Source organism: Opisthocomus hoazin, chromosome 14, assembly GCF_030867145.1.
Source record: "Opisthocomus hoazin isolate bOpiHoa1 chromosome 14, bOpiHoa1.hap1, whole genome shotgun sequence".
Lineage (NCBI taxonomy): Eukaryota > Metazoa > Chordata > Aves > Opisthocomiformes > Opisthocomidae > Opisthocomus > Opisthocomus hoazin.
Window position 1 is genome coordinate 23,489,283 of NC_134427.1, and position 16,855 is coordinate 23,506,137.

Genomic DNA, 16,855 nt, shown 5'->3' on the forward strand with positions numbered 1-16,855 from the left:
AGAACCAGCCCCAGGGCCGCCTGCCTCCCCCCCAGCGTGCTGGGAAGCCGCTCGGTTCGGGGAAACAGGAACCCCTGAAACAGCCACATGGCCGGGGGAACCGAGCTGGGATCACCCAGCATCCCACCACCCACTCTGCGCAGCCCCTTGGCGTCATTTTGCGATGAGCCCACTGCCCTTTGCCTCTCCTGCTGCTCTGGTTTCCTCGTCTCCCACCTACCCTGTCCCAGCAGACCCCAGTCTCAAGCACTGGGTGCTCCAGGCCATGTCCCCGCCATGTTCTGGGCCACGCTGGATCTGGCACCCCGCTTGGAAAACGCACCCAGAGAGCGTGCGACCTTCACTGCTGCCTGCAGAAGGCATGGCCGTGTCCTGCTGCCAGCAGAGAGCTCAGCCCCGTACCCGCCCAGGAGGGGGACAGAGCCAGAGCTGATCACCGGGAGGGAAGCGACCAGCTGCGTGTCCAGCCCCGCTCTGCAGCCATTCAGCGATGGAGCTGCTGGTTCCACTCTGTGACCACGTGGGGATGGAGCTGCTGGTTCCACTGTGTGACCATGTGGGGATGGAGCTGCTGGCCCCTCTCCGTGACCGTGCGGGATGGAGCTGCTGGTTCCACTCTGTGACCACGTGGGGATGGAGCTGCTGGTTCCACTGTGTGACCATGTGGGGATGGAGCTGCTGGTTCCACTCTGTGACCACGTGGGGATGGAGCTGCTGGTTCCACTGTGTGACCATGTGGGGATGGAGCTGCTGGCCCCTCTCCGTGACCGTGCGGGGATGGAGCTGCTGGTTCCACTCTGTGACCACGTGGGGATGGAGCTGCTGGTTCCACTGTGTGACCATGTGGGGATGGAGCTGCTGGTTCCACTCTGTGACCACGTGGGGATGGAGCTGCTGGTTCCACTCTGTGACCATGCAGGGATGGAGCTGCTGGCCCCTCTCCATGACCATACTGGGATGGAGCTGCTGGTTCCACTGTGTGACCATGCAGGGATGAAGCTGCTGGCTCCATGCGCTGACCCAGGGTGGGCAGAAGGACCAAGAGCCAGGTCCGTGCTGGCCACGCCGAGGGTGAGCGGGAAGGAGGGGATGCTCCGGACAGCGCGAGGCCGCAGGGAGGATGCTGCTGCTGCATCCAGCTGGTGCTTGCCCACAGCAGCTACCAGCAACATCTACCCAGCATCGGCCTTCCGAGAGCTGACAGCCGGCACGCAGCGAGCAACACACCCCAGGAAAGGCAAATACCACAGCAAAATGGGAAAAGAGTTGAACTTTAACAATCTAAACACGCCCTGCAGCGGTAGGACGGGCAGGACATGAAAACTCGTGGGACGCAGTGAGCGGGAGCGTGGGGCTAGGCATCACACTAACCAAACCAGAAAGAATTACAAGAAAAAAAAAGAAAGATATTTGAAGTCCAAAGGTCATTGCAGGAGCAGACTGCTGGCCTCTGGGTGCGGAAAATCGGGGGTGATTATGTCGAGGGGGGTTATTGGCAGGCTTAGCCCCCTGGTTCAATGCAGGCTTGGTGCCCAAGGACTGGTGACAGGGCTGGACCCTCCTGGTACTGGTTTAATTAGTTTAATCGTGAGGTTAATGCCAGCTAAGCCAGCAGGAAGCCCCAGCCCGGCTCAGCTCTGTTCCTCTGCTCTCCCCCAAGCTCGCCCCGACCTTGGCCAGTCTCGCAACGTCACCCGAAGGGATCTGGCTGGGAGGGATATGGGGCTCCTGCCCCGCATCCCGGCGCTGCTGGCGTTGCCGCTGGTGGGGAGCGCAGGAGGGTGGCTCCGAGCCAAGCAGAGGGCAAGGCAACAGGAGAGAGTCCGGGGAGATGGGAGAACCTTTCCGTGCCTTCACCCCGTGCCCCAGCCGTGCTGCGCCGCTGCGTGAAACACGGGCGGCCAAGAGGCACGTGAGCCTCGTCCGCTCCCGCTCCCCGGGGCAGCCGAGCAGAACAATCCTGGGAAGTGACCCGGGGGGCGAGGGGACAGGACGCGGCGCTGGCTGCCACCGCCGGCATTGTCTCTTTGGATACCCGGGGGATGAAGTCAGAGCCTGGCCCGAGGAGGAGCACGGTGTGGGGGATGAGCGGGGAAGAGCAGCCAGGAGAAAAATAACCACAAAATCCCTCCGGTCGCAGGCACCCGCCTCGGTCTCCACCGGGGTGAAACCTCAGCAAGGACCTGGAGGAGCTTGTCCCCTCTCATCGGGGACGCCGGCATCCGTGGGGAGGACCACCCCACGCTGCCTGGTACCATGGAACTCTTCCATCAACACAGAGGCTCCTCAGGGAGCTCCTCAGAGTCAGACAGAGCAGTGGCAGCACCGCTGAGGCCACCTCGCAGCCCTGCTCTGCAGCCTGGGCTGCAGGCACAAGCCCCCAGGCAACCCCAGGCACCTGCCCTGGCAGCGTGCTGTCTCCATGGACCAACAGCTCACAGCCGACCTTCAGGGGACTCGCCCGAGTCCCACTGGAGTGGGGAGCATCCTTGGGGTTTCCTCGGGACACTGGAAGTAAGGGTGGAGGGGGTAAAGCAGGAGCCAGACCCCCCAGCTCTGGCAGAGACCAGCGCTCTCCGCAGCCTGGAGGGACAGGGCTCGGAGCCAGCTCCGCACCGGTCCCCGCGGGGAGGAACTGGAGCCCTCGGGGGGCTCACCCTGGTCCCTCAGGTGCCGGGTGGAGCAGGGGTGCAGCTCACTGGCCTTAACGTATCCTGGAAGATGGTGCCGGAGGGTCTCTCCGCTCCTCAGAGAGGACCTTGCTGAGGGCTGGTGGGGCTGAGGGCACAGAGAGGCACGCTCAGCCTGGCTCGCTGAACGCCCTGGGCGTGACGGAGACCGCCCTCCACCCTGCTGCCCAGTGCAGCTCAGCTGGCTTCACCCTTGTGCCGCTCCTCCATGCAGGCAGACCGAGCCCACCACGGCTGCTGCACGTCCTGGCCCCTTGCCTTGCCCGGAAGGGCCACGTCGCCGTGTTCCCGTCACTCTCCGTCAGGGTCTGAGGCTGCCCAGCCTGAGCCACAGCTCTCCTCGCAGCCTGCACCTCTCTCCATCCTGCCTTTCCCTCCAGCAGCTGGGCCGGCCACCCTGGGGACAACCCCAGCACGCCCATCACCTGGGACGCCCCAAGTCTCCGGCGTCCCCACTGGATCCCGCCGTGGTTTCGCATCCCTCCGTGGTTTCACATCCCTCCGTGGCACCGCCGTCTGCTGTCTCCAGGGTGGAAGGATGGCGGCGAGCTGACGTGTCCGGCGGCTGCGGGTTTGGTGACACCGAGCTACGTCACCCGGTTCGGTTCTGGGAAGGAAGGTTGCTTCTGGGGAGGCGTTTCAACAGAGAGGAGCAGTCAGAGCCCACGTTTGCTCCCCTCTAAGCACGGCTCTCCCTCGGAGGAGGCAAAGCCCACACAAGGCAGCGGGGTGTCCCCTGGCTGTGGTGGCCGAAGGCGAGGACTGACGTGTCGAGAGCTGGGAGACCGTTGGGTTCGTCATACCTGGAGGCAAGGTCACCATGCCCGTCCTGCCCTGGTCCCCAAAATGGAGACGCTGCCCAGAGCTGGCTGCACTGACGAGGTGGTGAAAGGCAGCAGAGGGGAGCGAGTCGGTGTTTGGGGCATTGGGGGTCCGCACCCAGCCAGAAAACATCTCGGGCTCTGCTCTGCGGGGCTGCCGGTCCTGCGTCCCTCCACGGGTGTCACCAGGGCTGCTCTGGGGCGGGGATTCAGGGGATGGAGACCTTGGTCGTCCTTGGTCCTGCACTGATCCCTGCTTCACCAGCTCCGTCGGGCGGGAGCTGGGTCGGGGCAGGCAGGGCTGGCAGCTCCCTGGGGAGGGGTCCGAGGGCAGCACCCCCAGGCTGGAGGAGCGCAGGGCTCCAGAGCCGAGCTCGGCGTGGCGGCCGGCTGCTTCACATCAACCCGTCAGGAGCAGGAGCAGCTGACGAGGACCTGGGGCTGGGTGATGGCCAGGTCCCACAGAGCCTGGGGAAGAGAAGGCTCCAGGGGAACCTTAGAGCAGCTGCCAGTGCCTGGAGGGGCTGCAGGAAGGATGGAGAGGGGCTTTTCACAAGGGGGTGCAGTGACAGGACAAGGGGGGATGGCTCTAAGCTAAAAGAGGGCAAATTGAGATGAGATATTAGGAGGAAATTCTTCCCCATGAGGGTGGTGAGGCCCTGGCCCAGGCTGCCCAGAGAAGCTGTGGCTGCCCCCTCCCTGGCAGGGCTCAAGGCCGGGTTGGATGGAGCTCTGAGCACCCTGGGCTGGTGGGAGATGTCCCTGCTCATGGCAGGGGGGTTGGAAACAGATGAGCTTTAAGATCCCTTCCAACCCAAACCGTTCTGTGATTCTGTGATTCCATGAGAACACGTGAGAGGGGCTGTCAGGAAAGCAAGGCAGCAGCAGACGGCATCCCCGGGGTTAGGTTAAATCCCAAAATAGTCACAGGCTCTCGCACGGCCACGGCCAGACCGTCTGGGCAGGCAGTGACTTCCCTTCCGCGGAAGGACGTGGCTCCTCGCCGAACCCAGCGCGGCAGAGACGTCCTCAGGTGCCCGCAGCCCTGGGCAGCACCTCGGTGGAGCCAGCGGAGCTCAGCAATTGGGAGGGGACCAGGGAGCCATGGTGACACGGGGATGAAGCAGGACTTTTGGTGGGAATACTGAGGTCCTGATCCAAAGCTTTCTGCAGTTAGGCATCGAGCCCTTCTTCCTACTAGGTTTTCAGCTCAGCAAGAGCAACAGCTCTTTGCCGTGGTGTTTCAGTGGAGAAATATCTCACCTTATGTTCCTTTCTCAGGGCTGACCTGGTCAGCAGGGTGCAACGAAAGAAATTCAACCTATAATTTCTTAAGGGGAACCCCGGTGACTCTTTGTACTCCCACAGAGGCTGGGGAGGTCCCCCCAGGCAGGAGCAACGTCGCTGAGGAACATCAAGCCTGGGCGTGCTGAGGGAGCGTGCCCAGCCCCACCAGCCTCCCTGCCCCGGCGGAAGCCCTGGCATCCACGTGGCCGCCCTGCCTCCCCGCGCACCCCGAGGTGCTCTCCAAAAAGCGGGTTCTTCACCCGCCGCGCAAGAAGCCAGCCCTCACACCCTCAGGAGAGACGTTGTTTTATCCAGGCCTGGGTGCTCGGTGAGTTTCCCACAAAGCGAGCACGCCCAAGGCCGGCCTCTTCGTTACATTTAGACAATAAATTCATGCATATTCTACCCATCTTACGTATTCACTCTGACCTACATGAGTTGTGCAGCTCTGTGGTGTCCTTCTTGGCTCCTTTTCAGACCCTTCTTCCTCTTTTGGGGGTCTCTGGTGGTCCTCCGTGCTCTTCCCGGATGACGTACCCTCACTCCTTTGATCCTGTACGGTCACATCTCACCAAAGGACAGCACCAGGCTCCTTTCTTTTGCCAGCTTTGCTTTGCTTCTGCCAGAGGGAGAATTTGACTTTGAACGGACAGTGCGCATGGCCAAGATGCTCTGTTTCTAAGCTTAGGTTAAAGGTGAACATCAGGCATTGCTTGAGCAAAGAGACACCACCTACACACAGAAAACACCCCTGCTTTCCAGGGGAAGAACCTGTCCTATGACCAAGGGATGCCTCCACCCAGCAGAAGCTGCCCCATCGCTTCCTCCCGCGGAGGGAGGATGCAGGGAGGCACAGGGATCGCCCGCCTGGGTGGTCCCTGCCATGGTGGCTGTCCATGCAGCGAGGGAGGGAGGGGGCTGGTGGCTGCAGGCCACCTCTGCTGAAGGTCCCCCCTCCCTGCCCCAGCCCGGCCGGTCGGGTCCCCAGGACACCAGGAGATCGGCTGCCGTGGCAGCTGCAGCCCCCAGCCCGAGGAGGGGGCTTACCACAGCCCCCTGCCCGGAGCCGATGGGCCCTGCTGCCAGAGCAGCCCCCGCTCCGTCAGCCAACAACCCCCGCCGGCTCCGGAAAAGCGGGGTTTGCAGCGGGGCTCGGAGGAAAAGCTGCAGGCAGGAGGCCCGCGCGGGTGCCCCCGCTCCAGTTCGCCACTTCCCGTCCCTCGCACCCCACGCACGCTGCTCTCGCTTCCGAGAACGCCAGCGAGTGGGTGGCAAGGCGGGGAGCACCGGCTGGAAGCGGGGCTAGGGCTGGGTTTCTTCTCCGCTGACCGTGCCAAGATGGGGGGCTGCCACCCGCTCGCCCTGCCCTCTGCTCCTGCGCCCCGACCAGCCTGGACCAGCAGCTCCCAGCTGATGCCAGGGGCTCCAGCATCCCACGCCCTGACCAGTCTGGACCAGCAGCTCCCAGCTGATGCCAGGGGCTCCAGCATCCCACGCCCTGACCAGTCTGGACCAGCAGCTCCCAGCTGATGCCAGGGGCTCCAGCATCCCGCGCCCTGACCAGCCTGGACCAGCAGCTCCCAGCTGATGCCAGGAGCTCCAGCATCCTTCACCCCAACCAGCCTGGACCAGCAGCTCCCAGCTGATGCCAGGGGCTCCAGCATCCCCTGGGCAGCACTGCAGGGGCTGACCATCCCCGGCTCGGCCAGCACCTCAGCGCCCGGTGCCTCCGCAGGGTGGGTTCCCACCCCGGCAGGTCCAAAGCACGCTCAGGCCTCCTGGCAGAGCCCCGCACAAGGTCCAGCCCAGCCCTGGTCCAGCCTCCTCCACGCTGCTGGGGACGAGGGGCCCAGGGGAGGAACTGACGTGTCGCAGGACGTGCTGCTCCACGCTGTCTGTTTTTGCAGCACCTCCACCGCACGTGCACACAGCGGCCATGTCACCCTCCCCACCGACCGCCTCCATCTGCCCCAGCCCTCCTGCCCCCGGGCTTGCAGCCATCCCAGGAGCGTGGCCAGGAGGCAGTGGTCCCCCAGGCTGCACAACAGCCCTTGGACAGCTGTCCCCTCGTGTGACAGTGGGTGCCATAGCCCCCATCTCAGTGCCATCCTATCACCCAGGCGTGTCCCCAACCCCTGTCTGGGATCCCTGGATTAAAATCCCACACCCTGTCCCAGCAAAGCACCCGCCGGAGCCCCCATGCCCACAGCGAGGGGTCCATCCCGGGGGGGGTTAGGCTGAGCATCACCATCGGTGCAGGCTGGGCAGGACAGCTCTGGCGTTAGGTCCCGTGTCACCCCGCCACCCAAACGTGGCACCGGCACTGTGGGGAGCCCAGTGCCAGCCCCGCCGTCCTCCCAGCACCAACCTGGGCAGATGCTGGGACCTGTATCCCTGGGTGCAGGAGGTGCCACGAGCCCTGGAGAGGATCCTGCCCGACACGGTGCCTCGCGGTGCGGGCAGCACCCACGCAGCCCACCCGACTCGAGGAGCTGCAGGAAACCCCGGGGTGAAACCCAAACCCCTCGCCTGGCAACCTCCATCACAAACCCCCCCGCCACGGCTTCACCCAGCCGGCTGCTCCGCCGCAGGGCTGCTATCAGCCGCAGCAGCTTTGGGGCCTGAAAGTATCGATGGCTGCAGCTGCTCGGCAGCGTCCGCAGGCACCCGGGGAAGGCGGCGGAGCGTGGTTCCCCAGCCCAGCACCGAACATCGCCACAACCCCGCCGGAGACCACGCTGTCGGGTGGGCCGGGGGCTGTCTGCTGAAATCCCCTTCCCACGCAGGCTGGTGCGATGCCCGGCGGCAGAAAGGCACCGTGGGTGGGATAAATACCAGAGCCAGAGCCAGGCTGCAAGGGCGAAACGCCTGCGCGCAGTGACTCAGAGGGGAAAAAATGTCCCGCGTGACATCGGGGTGGCTGCCGTCCCCAGTGTGCGCGGCAGGGACAGTCTCCCCAGCTCCTGCTGCCCTGGCCCCGCTGATGTGGGCTGTTTCCCACAGAGCGGGGTGCTCCGGCCCCCGCAGCACAGCCGAGCATCGTCGGAGGCAGACCCCGAGCATCATCACGGGCAGACCCCGAGCATCATCAGGGGCAGACCCCGAGCATCAGCAGGGGCAGACCCCGAGCATCATCACGGGCAGACCCCGAGCATCATCAGGGGCAGACCCCGAGCATCATCACGGGCAGACCCCGAGCATCAGCAGGGGCAGACCCCGAGCATCATCACAGGCAGACCCCGAGCATCATCAGGGGCAGCCCCCGAGCATCATCACGGGCAGACCCCCGAGCATCATCAGGGGCAGACCCCGAGCATCATCAGGGACAGACCCTGAGCATCATCACGGGCAGACCCCCGAGCATCATCAGGGGCAGACCCCGAGCATCATCACGGGCAGACCCCGAGCATCATCAGGGGCAGACCCCGAGCATCATCAGGGACAGACCCCGAGCATCATCACGGGCAGACCCCCGAGCATCATCAGGGGCAGCCCCTGAGCATCATCAGGGGCAGACCCCGAGCATCATCAGGGGCAGACCCCGAGCATCATCATGGGCAGACCCCTGAGCATCATCACGGGCAGACCCCGAGCATCATCAGGGGCAGACCCCCGAGCATCATCAGGGGCAGCCCCCGAGCATCATCAGGGGCAGCCCCCGAGCATCATCAGGGGCAGATCCTGCAGCATCATCACGGGCAGACCCCCGAGCACCACCACCACCCCCGGCTCCACCGCACCGCTCTCAGCCCCGGCCTCTGGCTGCCCCTCGGTGGGCTGGGGGTCCGTGGGGGAGGCAGATCAGCAGCCACGTCACGCAGCGTGGGGAGCATAACGGTGGAAAGCATCCTCGCGTGTGACCTGCCCTGCACAGGGCTCTGCTGGGGCTGCTCAGCAGCCCCCGTCACACCCCTCCATCCCTCCCCGGTGCTTGAGTTTGCAGAATTAATGTGTGATCAGCAGAGTTCTGCCACAGCACCAAGCCCCAGGCTGGCGGATTAGATGACCAATATCCTCCTGATCAGCACCCCAGGAACCAAAGAAGCAGCTGAAACGGTCTGGTTTCCTGCTCAGACGGTTGCGACAGAGCCACACGTGGCCCTGCTCCACGCGGACGTCACCGCAGGGAAGGAAGGGGCAGCCCCCCAGCCCAGAGATGAGCAGAGCCCCACGTTCCTCCTCTGCCCCGAGCTGCCCCCAGTCATCCCACTGCTCCCGGGGCAGCTTCTGGCAAGGGGAAGCCCAGGGTGGACTGAGCGTCCCTCCTGATCTTCCTCCCAGCTCAGCTGCCCCCAGGTCACTCTCGCACCCGGCCACTCCCTCACCAACAGCATCTTCTGCCTGCCCCACCGAGCCACGCACCCGGCAGGGACCCGCCGGGACCCGGCCAGGCAGGGAGACCCCCATCCCACCCAAGGCAGAGGGCTGCAAACCCAGCTCCCCCAGGGATGTGCTCCCGGGGTCACTGCGAGCCGTGCTAACCAGAGGAAGCGTCACCAGGGCACGCTCACCAGGAAGCGGGACCCCCAGCGCGGACCCCCAGCACACTGTCCACAGGCAGCGTCACCACTGGGACCCCCCAGCCTTCCCGAGAGTTTTGGGAACAAACCCACAGCTGCAAACCTGTTAGGAAGTGGGACCCCCAGCGCGGACCCCCGGCACGGCGCCTGCAGGCAGCGTCACCACCGGGACCCCCCAGCCTTCCCGGGATGTCCGAGCGGCGGCCATGGCCACTCACCCACACTGAGGCTCCCAACGATCCCTCCCCGGGGGCCAGGGCCACAAACCGGGCTGGAGCCAGCCCCCTCGGAGCAGCCGGGCTCCCTGCCAGCCCGGGGACTGCTCCAGGGGGGCCCAAACTCATGGCCTGGGGGTTGCCCCAGCCAGGCAGGGCACTGCCCCAGGGGGTCACAAGGCAGCGAGGCAGGCACGAGTCCTGGGGACATGTTGCAGGGCACTTCACTAAGACCCCTGCACAGCTGGCTCCCTCCCTCTGTCCATCCGTCTGTCCATCCACCCATCCATCCATTCCTCCCTCTGTCCATCCATCCATCCCTGCTGCCCTCCCTCTGTCCACCCATCCCTCCCTGCTGCCCTCCATCTGTCCATCCATTCATCCCTCCATCCCTCCCTCTGTCCATCCATCCATCCCTCCCTCTGTCCCTCAATCCATCCACCCCTGCTGCCCTCCCCGCCCCTCAATCCCTCCCTCTGTCCCTCCATCCATCTATCCCTCACTGCTGCCCTCCACCTGTCCATCCATCCATCCCTCCCTCCCTGCCACCCTCCCTCTGTCCATCAGTCCATCCATCCCTTCTGCCCTCCCTCTGTCCCTCCATCCACCCCCCGCTGCCACTCTCCCTCTGTCCCTCCATCTGTCCATGCCTGCCACCCTCCCTCTGTCCATCAGTCCATCCACCCCTGCTGCCCTCCCTCTGTCCCTCCGTCCATCCATCCCTTCTGCCCTCCCTCCGTCCATCTGTCCATCCACCCAACCCTGCCACCCCCCCTCTGTCTGTCTGTCCATCCCTCCCTTCCTCCCCGCCGCCAGCTCCGAGCGCAGCAGCCGCAGGCAGCGAGCCCAGGCTGCCCCACGCTCTGTCGCGGGCAGGGGCGACCAGGGGGTCCCCGACCCCCCTTCGGGCAGACAAAGGCTCCTTCACCCGCACCCCTGCGGCCTCTCCCCCCCTCCCGGCAGACCCCGGGCTGGGGCACAGCCCCTGCACGCCCACTCCCACCCCTGCGACGAGGGGCAAGGACCCCACGGGACGCACACAGAGACAAGCACGGGGACTGGAAATCCCGTTCATACGTGTACGGCCCCCCCGTACAGCACCGCGCACCCCTTTTACAGTATTTACAGCCGCAGCGGGGGCAGGGGCGCGTGGGGTGTAGGCAGGGACCCCCGTGAGGGCACCCACGCGGAGCGAAGGGCCAGAGCGACCGACGCTCCCGCGGGAATGGGCTTTCCCGACCCAGGAGGGGCCACCGAGGTCTCGCTGACGCGCCGCACACTGGCCTTGCCCAAACCCACCCAGGGCTTCTCCCCCGGCCCCACCAGCGGCACGGGCACCCCCTCCCCAAGCCCCAGAGCTGCCAGCCCCCCGCATCGGTCCCCGCTCGCGTGGAGCAGCGTGGCGCGGGAGAGCGGTGGGGAGCAGCGGGGAGGCGCGGGGCTCGTCTGCTGCGGGTCATCCTCTCCACGCTCGGTGCCACCGCCACGGCTCACATCTCTGCGGGGCAAACCGGGGGGGAAAAGAAAATATTGGTGAGATGACCGTGGGGGGGGAGGAGGAGGGCTGCAGGCTGCGCCGGACCCCCCCCGGGCACCACCCGCAGCGGGGTTAGAGCGGGAATCTGCTGGGGGGCTCTGGTCCCTGTCCTGCTCCTCTGCCTCCCAGGATGGCTGCGGGCCAGCAGAAGCAGCACGTCCCACCAGCCGCCCCGCCGAGGACGCTCGGAAGGGAACAGAGACCGAGAACTGCGACTTCTGCAGCCTGCCCGGGGGGAAATGTCGGGGTTTTCTTCAAATCCAGTTCCCCCTGCCTCCCGCCTGTCACCCAGGGACTGACTTGGAGAGGAAGTGTGGCCCCTGCCTCAGTTTCCCCAGCGAGGAAGCTGCTGGGGACCAGCCACCCTCCCAGGAGAGCAGAGCTGCCTGGGTGAAGCTGCCAGAGGTGCCCAGCACGGCAGTACCACCCTCCCCGGGGGCACCCGCAGCCGAGCCAGTCCCCGGGAGGAGAATGCCTGCAGGAGCAGACCACGAGGGCTGGGACTCCCCTCGCTGCCACCGCACAGACCCCCCGCAGCGGACCCCGCTCCGCAGATGCACAAGTCTGCAAGGGTGGGTGTCAGGAGGACGGGGCCAGACTCTTTCCAGTGGTGCCCAGGGACAGGACAAGGGGCAATGGGCACAAACTGAAGCAGAGGAAGCTCCAGCTGAACATGAGGAAGAACTTCTTCCCTCTGAGGGTGACGGAGCCCTGGCCCAGGCTGCCCAGGGAGGCTGGGGAGTCTCCTTCTCTGGAGATATTCCAGCCCCGCCTGGCCGCGGTGCTGTGCAGCCTGCTCTGGGTGACCCTGCTTGGGCAGGGGGCTGGGCTGGGTGACCACAGAGGTCCCTGCCAACCCCTGCCATGCTGGGATTCTGTGAAGTCTCACTCCGAGAACTGCCCACGGCTTCGCTCGGTGCCAACACCCCAGGGGCACTTCCAGCCCATGCGTCAGGTGGTACTAACCCACGCTCGCTCCCTCCGCACGGGATACTCCCACAGGGCTGATTTTTACCAGGTTGGGATATGCCACAAGGAAAAACACCCTTCTCCTCTTGCCCACCTTCCCCCCCCCCCCCCCCCAGCACAGAAAAGCCTTTGAGCAGCAGTCAGAGGGATGCCACAGACACCTGCACCCCTCCGTCCGCGCACCCCGGGGCCCGGGAAGCGTACGTACCCTCCAGCACCTTATCCAGATCCGCGATGAACTCCTCCAGCTCCTGCGTGTCTCCGAGCTTAGCTGGCGGGGAGAAGCACACCGTCAGGTCTCCCCCATCCCCCCCCCCAGCTCTAATTTGGGAGCAGGAAGACCCCTGGCCCTTGCTCCTACCCACAGCCGCGCCGGCTGCCTCTGTACCAGACAGGGGGGGTCCGGGGGGCTGCGCAGGCGACGGGGCTGATCAGGAGCGACCCCCACCAAACCCCCCCAGGCACCGCGTCCCCGTGGGGCGAGATGTCTCCGCGGGCTCACAGCCCACGAAGGCATCGGAGCGGTGGTGCTGAGCCTTCCCAAGCCCGGCGCTGGGAGTCCCGCGGACCCAGCCCGAGCGTCCCCCGTCCCCAGCGCACACAGAGCAGGGCTGGGAGCTGCGGGGCTGAGGAGCGAGGGGTTCCACTCGCCGAGGACGCTGCTTGAGGAAGGAACGCCCCAGGAGCACCCCTGACCTGCAGACACCCGGCACCCCCGCACCCCATCTGCCCCCCGCCTCGGAGCCCCGCTCCGTGTCCCTCCCTGCTCCGTGTCCCTCCCAAAGGCCCTGCAGCCTCAGCCTAGCCCTGGCCGAAACGTGCCTCGGGCTGTGTCAGGGGGGGCCCAGATCGGATACTGGGAAAAAAATCTTTACTGGAAGAGTGGTCAGGCACTGGACCAGGCTGCCCAGGGCAGTGGGGGAGTCCCCATCCCTGGAGGGGTTCAAAAACCGTGTGGATGTGGCACTTGGGGACAGGGTTTAGCAGGCGTGGGGGTGTTGGGGTGATGGTTGGACTTGGTGATCTTTGAGGTCTTCTCCAACCTTCGTGATTCTGTGCCAATCCAACTTCACATCTCTCCCAGGATCCAGCCGGAACCCAGGGCTCATTCCCACCTCCAGACCCCGCAGGGCCCCACCGACAACCCCCCCATGTCCCCCCTCGCCCCACGGCAGCGGCCCCTCGCGCAGAGCCGCCAGCCTCACCTCTGGAGGGGTGGGTGCTGGCAGGGGTGTTGAGGTCCTCCTCGCTGGAGCTTAGACTGCTTCCCGGGGACGTGCCGGTACCTGCGGGTGCCACGCACCGGTCACTGGCCACAGGCACTTGACGAACAAGTCGCAGGGTCCCTGGACCACCCTCGCTCTTGGCCAGCCCACCTGCTCCAAGGAACGCTTGGAAAAAGGGAACGGAGCTTCTCTGCCAGGCCAGACAGCGCCGGAGGTTGGCTGGGCGCAGCCCCGGGGACTCCTCGGGGTCATTACGGTGAACTGGTTCCCCCCGAGCTCCCAGTTGTCTCCAGGCTGGTGCAGCCCCCGGGCCAGGACACAGCGGTCACCGTCCCACGCTGCCCACCCAGCCCCGGAGCGGGCGGCTTGGCGGGGGTCAGCAGGAAGCTCCGTCCTTCACCAGGGAACAACCCCAGCGCGACTCCGTCCCAAGGGACACCCCCCGCCGCAGGACCCCCGCTGCCCGGCCCCGGACTCACTGCCCAGCTCGTCGACGCCGTGCCCCGCTCTCCGCCTCGGCCCCTCCAGCTCCTCCATCACCTCCTCGAACTCCCGCAGCAGCTCGCCCAGCTCGTCGGCCATGGCTGCGGGCGAGGGAGCGCTTGGGGACGGGGCAGCGCCGGGCTCCGGACCACCGCCCCGCTCCCGCTGCGGGGGGCACGCCCGGGGCTGCCATCACCCCCGGCTCCTCGGGCGGCTCGGCCATGGTCCCAGCTCACCCCGCAGCCGGGCGGGGACCCAGACCAGCGAGAGCTGGTCCCAAGCGGGCAGGGGGCTTGACCCCAGACCCGGCTTCTTCCTCTGCCTTCGGGGGGGGCTACGGAGGGCTGAGCAGGGGTGCTGGGCTCTGCTGGGCCCGGGTGACCCGCAGGGATGAGCCACTTGTTCCGACCGAGCCAGCCAGACTCCGCCGAGCCGCCCCCCAGGGCTGGACCCCCCCAAAGGCTGGACACCCCCCCCCCAAGGGCTGGATCCCCCCCAGGGCTGGACGCCCCCCCCCCCAAGGGCTGGATCCCCAGGGCTGGATACCACCCCAAGAGCTGGATACCCCCCCCCAAGGGCTGGATCCCCAGGGCTGGATACCACCCCAAGAGCTGGATACCCCCCCCCAAGGGCTGGATCCCCCCCAGGGCTGGACGCCCCCCCCCCAAGGGCTGGATCCCCAGGGCTGGATACCCCCCCCAAGGGCTGGATGCCCCCCCCCAAGGGCTGGATCCCCAGGGCTGGATGCCCCCGCAAGGGCTGGACCCCCCCCGGGGCTGGATCCCCGGGCGAGGGGCTGCCTGCGGGAGGGGGCAGGGGCCGACCCGGCGGGACCCCCGGCGCCACTCGGCACTGGGGGGGGGGTCGCGTCGCGGCACTCACCGGCTCCGGTCCGGGCAGCGGCCGCGGGTCCCGCCGGGGGCGGCGGTTTTAACCCCGGGGGCCACCCCGCGCCGCCAGGGGGCGGTAGGCGGGGAGGTGGGCGGGGCTCCGCTCAGCCCCGCCCCGCCGGGCGTGGGGGGTCCCCGTCGCGCCCGTCCCCCGTGGGTTCCCCCTCCCCCCCCCCCCGAGGGCGCAGGGTCTGGGTGCGGGGGTCTCCCCCGCCAGCCCCCCCGCAGGGGGAGGGGCCGTCCCGCCCCACGCGGGGCTCGCCCCGCCCCCACGCTCCGGGGGTCCCGGGCAGAGGGCAGCAGGCGGCGGGAGCGGCGGGCTGCGGGGGTGGGGGGGGGCAGGCTCTAAGTGGGGGGTCCGGGCAGGAGGGTCCAAGGGCCGAGCCCAGCTGTGGGAGGTTCAAGGGGGCCCAGCACCGGGTCCTGCACTGGGGTCACGCCAACCCCCCGCAGCGCCGCGGGCTGGGGGAGCGGGGGCTGCAGAGCTGCCCGGGGGAGAAGGACCTGGGGGGGCTGGTGCGCAGGAGCCAGCAGCGTGCCCAGGGGGGCCAGGAAGGCCAGCGGCATCCTGGCTTGGACCAGCAATGGCGTGGCCAGCGGGACCAGGGCAGGGATCGGGCCCCTGGGCCCGACCCTGGTGAGGCCACACAGACTCACAGAAGGTTGGGGCTGGAAGGGACCTCTGTGGGTCTTCTCCCCCTTTCCACGGGGACTGCCGCAGCCCGGCAGAGGCCGGGCACCCCGGGCAGCTCGGCGAGCTCCACCAGCTTTGGGCAGAGTTCTCGGCCCCATCCCCAGCGGCAGCCGGCACGGAGCGCGTTCCAGTCACGCGACGCGCTGCTAGAGAGGCCCTACGGTGATTTTCACATTTTCTGTAGCGAAGGGACAAGGCCGTCGCGCTCCCCAGCGAGCCCCCAGCGCCCTCTCCAGCCCCGGGAGCCTCAGCCGCCCACCCCCCACGCACTCTGTGCTCCAACACTTCGCGTTCGCCCACGACCACAAAAAACTCGGATTGACAGCCCAGGTCTCAGGCTGGCAGAATGATCCGAGCGCCCTTTTGCCCAGCCGAAGACACAAAGCTCACCTGCTTTTTGCCTGGATTCAAAATTCTTGGTGAAGTTTCATAAGAACTCCCCCCAGCCCGAGGATCTGCCCCCTTCCCAGTGCTCCCGCTCAGCGGGGACACAGCCAGAGCCACCACCAAGCCACAGCCAACAGCTACTGGAACACCTTATCCTCGTTAGTGCATTACTGCTAACGGACCCAAGCTGTTAACGACTAGCAGGAGATAACTAGTCACTCGCACCACGGGGGAGCAGCGAGACGGATGCGGGCTGTTGGCTGGGGAGCGGAGTCACACTGACGTGCCCGAGGCAGAAGTCTGGAAGGAACTGGAGGATGAAACCCGGCAGGTCGCCCCGTGGGTCTGCTCTTGCAGCGGGTGTGCTCCTGTAGCCCGACGAGCGGGTGTGCGGGCGACCTCGGAAGCCTTCAGCAGACTCACGGTGTCCCACGTTTATCCGCTCCTGCAGACCCAGCAGCACCGCTCGTCCCCGGCGCTTATCAGTTCTCGGGAGGCTTCCACCAGCTATCTCCCAGCACACACGTCTCCCTTCAGCCCCCCGTTTTCCGGGAACGGCTTCCCCACCCATCCTGACAGCACCCATCCGCAGGGAAGGGACCTCTGTGGAACAGAGCTCAGCCCTGAGCCGCGCAGCGGAGAAGGTGCAGTGCCTTCAGAGAGGCACCGGCCACGGGGGACGGTGGCATGGCAGAACGCCTCCTCCCGCTCGGTCTAGGAGCACGGAAAGGCAGGTCCTGACACACGGGGCCACGGCTGGGCCATGCCCGCCTTGATGGTGGCTTCTCCCAAACCCTCGCTCTGCACGCTCCCATCCAGCTGCCTTCACTCGGTTTGCTACGGGGACCTTTCTCTCCAAGAGGTCCCTGCAGGAGCTGGTTCGCTGGGCTAGGATGGCCCTCTGCCCACGGTGGGGGAGCTGGAGCATCCTCAGGCGATCCCGAGGCAGAGGCACGCGGCTCGACAGGTCAGCCCTCCGGCCACAGCTCCACAAAACTCGCTGCCACCTCAGCAACGCACAGAGCTAAACCAGAACGCCAAGGCCTCGCGCTCGGAGCCGTCGCAAGGCTGGGGAAGGAGGGGAAGGCTGCTCCACAGCTCCTGGAGGAACCGCAGTCACCTCCTGCTTTAGAGCC

The 16,855-nt window shown here is 66.6% G+C and overlaps 1 protein-coding gene across 4 annotated transcripts; it reads right to left on the reverse strand.

Annotated features, from left to right (window-relative positions):
- Window positions 1-5,142: 5,142 nt before the first annotated feature.
- On the reverse strand, window positions 5,143-16,150 carry LOC142363147 (regulator of cell cycle RGCC-like). 4 transcript variants are annotated; one of them, XM_075435828.1, is made up of 6 exons: window positions 15,723-16,150; window positions 15,296-15,489; window positions 13,745-13,849; window positions 13,245-13,325; window positions 12,248-12,310; window positions 5,143-5,417 (listed from the first exon to the last, which is right to left on the reverse strand). In XM_075435828.1, the coding sequence occupies exons 3-6, from the start codon at window positions 13,845-13,847 to the stop codon at window positions 5,338-5,340; spliced, it is 327 nt and encodes a 108-aa protein (XP_075291943.1). In that variant the 5' UTR covers window positions 13,848-13,849; window positions 15,296-15,489; window positions 15,723-16,150; the 3' UTR covers window positions 5,143-5,337. The 4 variants fall into 4 exon arrangements, with proteins under 4 accessions (XP_075291943.1, XP_075291944.1, XP_075291942.1 ...); XM_075435829.1 differs by lacking the exon at window positions 15,296-15,489; XM_075435827.1 differs by lacking the exons at window positions 15,296-15,489; window positions 15,723-16,150 and adding an exon at window positions 14,631-14,728.
- Window positions 16,151-16,855: the final 705 nt, after the last annotated feature.

Bases quoted from the DNA above. Each gene is read 5' to 3' on its own strand.
- LOC142363147 (XM_075435829.1), bottom strand. From the start codon at position 13,847: ATGGCCGACGAGCTGGGCGAGCTGCTGCGGGAGTTCGAGGAGGTGATG. The intron at 12,311-13,244 runs GTGAGGCTGGCG...TCTCCCCGCCAG, and splicing joins CAGCACCCACCCCTCCAGAG to CTAAGCTCGGAGACACGCAG. The intron at 5,418-12,247 runs GTACGTACGCTT...TCCCTCTGGCAG, and splicing joins TCTGGATAAGGTGCTGGAGG to AAGCAAAGCAAAGCTGGCAA.